This window comes from Pyrus communis, chromosome 5, assembly GCF_963583255.1.
Source record: "Pyrus communis chromosome 5, drPyrComm1.1, whole genome shotgun sequence".
Classification (NCBI taxonomy): domain Eukaryota; kingdom Viridiplantae; phylum Streptophyta; class Magnoliopsida; order Rosales; family Rosaceae; genus Pyrus; species Pyrus communis.
This window is the reverse complement of record NC_084807.1, coordinates 5605443-5611045: the sequence shown is the minus strand read 5'-3', so window position 1 is coordinate 5611045 and position 5603 is coordinate 5605443. Positions and strand designations below refer to the sequence as shown.

The 5603-nt window shown below is 37.8% G+C and overlaps 1 protein-coding gene across 1 annotated transcript; it reads right to left on the bottom strand.

Moving 5' to 3' along the window:
- Positions 1-4746, bottom strand: LOC137733945 (disease resistance protein RPV1-like). Its single transcript, XM_068473166.1, has 5 exons — positions 4064-4746; positions 2674-3775; positions 2148-2585; positions 1177-2052; positions 1-896 (listed from the first exon to the last, which is right to left on the bottom strand). Exons 1-5 carry the CDS (start codon positions 4567-4569, stop codon positions 186-188), a joined length of 3633 nt encoding a protein of 1210 aa, XP_068329267.1. The 5' UTR covers positions 4570-4746; the 3' UTR covers positions 1-185.
- Positions 4747-5603: the final 857 nt, after the last annotated feature.

Here is a 5603-nt window from a genome sequence, read left to right as displayed (position 1 = left end):
TACAGTCCAAAAGAGACCGATGTCATTAACTTGTTAATATAAATTTCGCTCTACATTTTATTTCATCTCAATCGTAGTAGATTCAAGGCGCGGCAATTAGAAGACAGATTATAGAGAATGAAACCTAATTACATATCAATGCCTACGTAACGTAAATTACATAAGCAACACCTAAATTGGATAGCTTAATTAGTCAATGCTCTTCTAAAATACTGCAGTTGGTACTTCGCAATGTCAACCTCGTGCTTGAATAAGAAACCATTCAAATAAAAGGAGTCCCCTGGCTTGTATGAAAAATCAGCAAAAGCTGGGTTCTCTTGTCTCCTTCTGAATTGAGCTTGATGGGTTCGAAGCCTATGATTACAAAGAAAGTACTTGCCTCTCCACATTTCGTACATTGAATCCGACACTGTGACATTTCCTGCAACAACATTACTTTGTGTTGTATCTTCATTATTTGATCGAACACCCTCACCCTTACTTTCGTCCTCGTACACAAGTTCGATTCCAAACTCTTTTACACACAAACCGCACTTCACAGAAACCCGTATTTCGTCCCCACTCTCCAGTTCATCATTTCCAAACACCCAATGACTTAGCCATAACATGTCTTCGTTCTCTTTTGGAAGACCCATTGCGACAGGGGAATAGGTCCACATACGACCCTTGGTCTCATTACTCACTTTGAGAAAGTGTTCACTGGCAACATGTACACCACCGCTTCGATCAGGGAGTCGTGTGTATATAACGCATGCATTTAAGCCTCGGACCTTGATATTAACATTTAAAGGTACGAAAATCGACAACAACGAGTTACCCATGCTCCTGCAGCTGAACCAATCTGGAATCTTGCTCCCATGAATGAAAATGCTAAATATGCCGCATTCTTTCAGTACCTGTTTCACGGAGATGACAGATTCAAATAACTACAAGCTAGCAGTTAGATTTTCAGACTTGGATAAAATCGCTCAATCATTACACCCCAGAGTCGGATTCGAATTTTGTTTTTCTTACGTGATCGATATATCTACTTATTTACTCAAAATAACGTATTTTATCTAAGGTTGATAATCTCTCCTACCATAATCATTTGAACAACTAGCCTCTGAGCCATAGAAATTATAACCATAACAACAATATATGATAGAGAGAGAGAGAGAGAGAGAGAGAGAGAACCTGAAGGCAACACTTCTTGGTTGTACATGTCAGGTAGTTGATCATTTCCACTTCGGTGCTTTCAGTGGATTCCAAGTTAAACAGGCCCACATCTTTGATCATTTCTATGTCAACGTTTCTCAACGGTTTTATTTCGAACAAGCTTTGAATTTCAACTAACTTCTCACATTCATCAAAATTTTTACTCAATGATTCAAAGGCGTTTGGTAAATTTGTTACTGTTTTCAATGATTTACACCGACCTGCTTCCAATGTCTTTAATTTTGGTGGAAGTTCCGGAAGTGTTTGGAGCTTTGTGCAATCCTCTACTAGCAGTTCTTGGAGCATGTGAAGACCGTTCATGTTTTCTGGTAGGTTTGGAATTGGGTTTGCAGATAGATCCAAATGCTTCAACACCGATAGGGCACCAAGATCACTAGAAATCTCTGATAGATTGCAGTTGGCAAGACTTAATCTTCCCAAAGAATGTGGAAAACTTTTGAATGAGAAACTGGTCAATGCAAGATTTTTTCTTGGTAATACCCACGACGTTAATGATTGCCATAAGTTAGCTGATAACATATTGAATTTCTTCATAACACTAGCTCCTGAGTAGACCTGCTCTGTTGCATTACCCAGCTTGGAGCAACCAGAAAGAATGAGAACTTGAAGAGATCCCGACCTATTAAAACTTGTTGGAATCCTACTGAGATTTTTGCAGTCTCTTAGATTCAAAACAACAAGTTTCTCCAAGTCTCCAATAGACTCATCAACCTCAACCAAACTTATACAATCTTTAAGAATTAATCTCTCAAGGTTAGGAAGTCCCGACATGTCAGGGGTTGTCAAAAGGCTGTGTGAATGACTGAGATTAAGAACTTTCATTCTACCAACAAACTGTAAAGGAGAGATGCAATTAGTTTCCATGAATATAATTGATTTCATTAATTAGCATGTGTGTGTGTGTGAGTGAGAGAGTAGTAGTATAGTACCCTGGTTCCCTTCCAAACATGTTGCAGGCTGCTATTCCGCAAGTCAAGAATAACTAGATTTTCCATACAAAAAATGGCTGGTATCGATTTTAAAGGAAACCCTCTCCAAGACAACCATGTCAAATGTTTTGGAAAATCTTCGAAGCCTCCACAGATGCTTACATTATTGAGCACGAGCAGTTCAAGATTGTTCATCATTGTAAATGCGTCAGTTCTGAACTTCAAATCATTTGATGCAGGAGTTGAGTATGTTGAAGAAAAGTTACTTGCAATTGATTTCCAAGAAAAGAAATCAAGCCGACGACGTCTTGAAAAATTTCCTTCATAATCTTCGACATTGCATCGTTTTTTGTTACTTTTACCAAATAATGGCTTCAAAGACTCATCTTCCATCAACACAGGCAGGTTGAGCATGAGGCCCTTAACAGTTGCCGTACCCTGCAAACAAATCGCAACATTCTATAAGTAACCAGACACGCAACATAACTCTTAATACACATACAAGCGAAAGTCATGTTTTTCTTACCGTTCTTTTTCTCAAAATATTAAAGGAATCTTTATGCCACACTATACAACGCTGTCCGGGATCTTGAGGTGATTGTTCCCGAATAATTCCCCTTCCCATGTCTCTAAGTAAGTGATGCATAGCCAGCCTGTTGTCTTCATTATCGATTTTTACTAGACATCTGTCCACCAGATTTTGAATTCCAATCCTCGTGCAAAAGTCAAGGTTGTCCAGTACTGTAATTGCAAAATCCTTCTCCTTTCCAATGAAGAAACAGGCTACATAGAGGAATATATTTTTGTCATGATCATCTTGTAGAGAATCGAAGCTTACTCGAAGAACTTTGTGAACTTTGTCATCGGGAATTTCGCATAACTTCTGTAAAGCACTTTTCCATACATCTACTAGTTTCCCAGATAGAGAGGATCCCAAAACTTGAAGAGCTAATGGTAGCCCTTCACAGTGTTGCGCTGCTGGTCTCGAAAGTTCCATGTAACCTTCAACAGGTTGGGCTTGTCCGAATGCATGCCAACTGAAAAGCTCAAGCGATTCATTCTCATTCAATTCTTCAACCTCGAACATTGTATAATCTTCATGTGCCTTCAACAAATGCTCGTGCCTGGTTGTTATGATGATTTTACTTCCTGGATAAAACCATTCCCGCATTCCAAGAATTGCATTAAATTGATCCAAGTCATTCACATCGTCAAGAACAATAAGAACTCTCTTGTTACAGACAGCATGTTTGATCTTCATTATCCCTTCATTTATGTCGTATATTTTATTTGCTTTCCCTTTTTGGATGTCCGAAAGAAGTTTCCTTTGCAAGCGAACGAGACCATATGGCTGTTCTGAACTTGCTCTAATATCTGCAAGAAAGCTGCTACCTTGGAATCTTGCACAGTTGAGGTTATAGGCAGCTCTGGCAATGGTGGACTTGCCAATTCCACCCATTCCACATATCACAGCTACACCAACATCATTTGATCCGTCTTGTAACCACATGTTTATGCCTCGCACACGATCTTCTATGCCAACAGGATACGGTGCAACGTTCAATGCTTTGGGATCCAATTTATTTCCAACCTCTTTAACAATATCTTGGATAAACTGCGACTCGTACCTTTGAATTATAAATCAGATCAAAGTATAGAAAGCACAATTAGATTGTTTTTTTTTTCATTTTTCCTGATGGATCAGAGTGAATTAATTTGATGATGTATCATCCGTTGGAAAGAAAATATATGGTAAACTCCTGCTAATGCAAATTGAATATAGGGTATTAAACAAATGAATCTTTTTAACAAAAATTTTGGCTAATTAATTATATAATACTTTTAAGCATCCATGTCAAAATTAATCAAAAGCTAAAACTTTCAAATTGAAATTTTTCAGGAAAAAAATTAATTACCTATTTCCCAAAACCATCCCTGCCAGATCTGCAACATCTCTAAGTGCTCTTCTCCACCCGTCCACCTTGTCCATCTCCTCCTTGAAGCGCTCTTTATGTCTATGAAACGATTCTTCAAAACTTCCAGTCTGCTTCCGCACATGGGATGGATCCACATCATAGAAAACCGGCAAAACAAAATGCTCATCATCACTTCTTCTACGTTCCATGATCTTAACAAGTTCGTCCAAGCACCACCGCGAGGAAGCATAGTTCTTGGAGAAGACAATTATCGATACTTTTGACTCATTTATAGCTTTATGTAACTCTTCTACTATCTCTTCTCCTCTCTCGATTTCATCATCGTCTCTAAAGGTGTGGATTCCTGCCAACTCCAAAGCCCGGTAGAGGTGATCAGTAAAGCTCTTACGCGTATCTTCGCCTCTGAAACTCAAGAACACATGATAAGTACATCGGTAAGAGCTTGAAGTGTCGAGCAGCTGCATGGAGCTTATAGCACCAGCCATTGATACTACGTGGAAATGAAGAGATGAACTTTATGCAGGTGTTCTGAGAGGGAAGATATTATGCGCAAATGGAGATGTCCCAACAGAAAAAAAGATAAGAAAGAGTGGATGCTTGGACAATGACCAAAGTGGCAGTAAAGTCCACTGTCCGCACCAGCTACCAAACGCAGCTACCAAACGCTGTCATGATTCCAATTTCCACACTGAGATGTGATGCACGTTGAAGAGGAATATAAAAAGAGGAATTTTATATTCCTATTATATTTTATCTTATTATCTTAATAAAAAAAATTAATATAAAATATTAACGTGACTTAATCGTTACCGTACAAAATAGAAGGGCATGGAGTGGGCATCATATCAGAAGGACAAACAATCTGCCTCCGTACAAAGGTCTAATTTTCCTCGAACTTTTTTTTACTGTTTAATTTGGCTTTTTTTTATTTTTTAGAGCAATTCCAATTCCTAAAAAAAAAAAGTTGGCCCAAAGTTCATTTATTCCACCCAAATAAATAGTAATTGACTTCAATGAACAGTAATTGATCAACTGTATTTCTACACCTAAAAAATGAGCTCAGCAAGAGTCTAGTCAATTTGTATTAAAATATTATTTTATTTATTTATAAAATAATACAAATTTATATTATTTTTAATTTCAGATATGATTTTTAACCAATCTTGTCACGTCATATGTCACATCCCGTTCTGAGAATTATGGTATTTTATTCTCAGTAGTAGTGAAATTATTAAAATGCCCCTGAGATGCCACATACGCCTTCCATGTGGACTCAATTTTTCCTTCACTTTTCCACTCTTATTTCACTATTTTCGAATAGTACTCATTTTTGCAGACACGTGACCATAGACGGAACTCAATTCGAAACTATAACGAACAAGTTATGTTCGAAACAATGTAAATTTACCTGAAATAAATTTTAATTTTCTCGTGTAGTGTGCACCACTACCTTGGTCTGGCGTGAGAAAGCTTAAATTAGCCTTAAAGCCTTAAAGAGGCTTTGTTCAGACGAACTTCC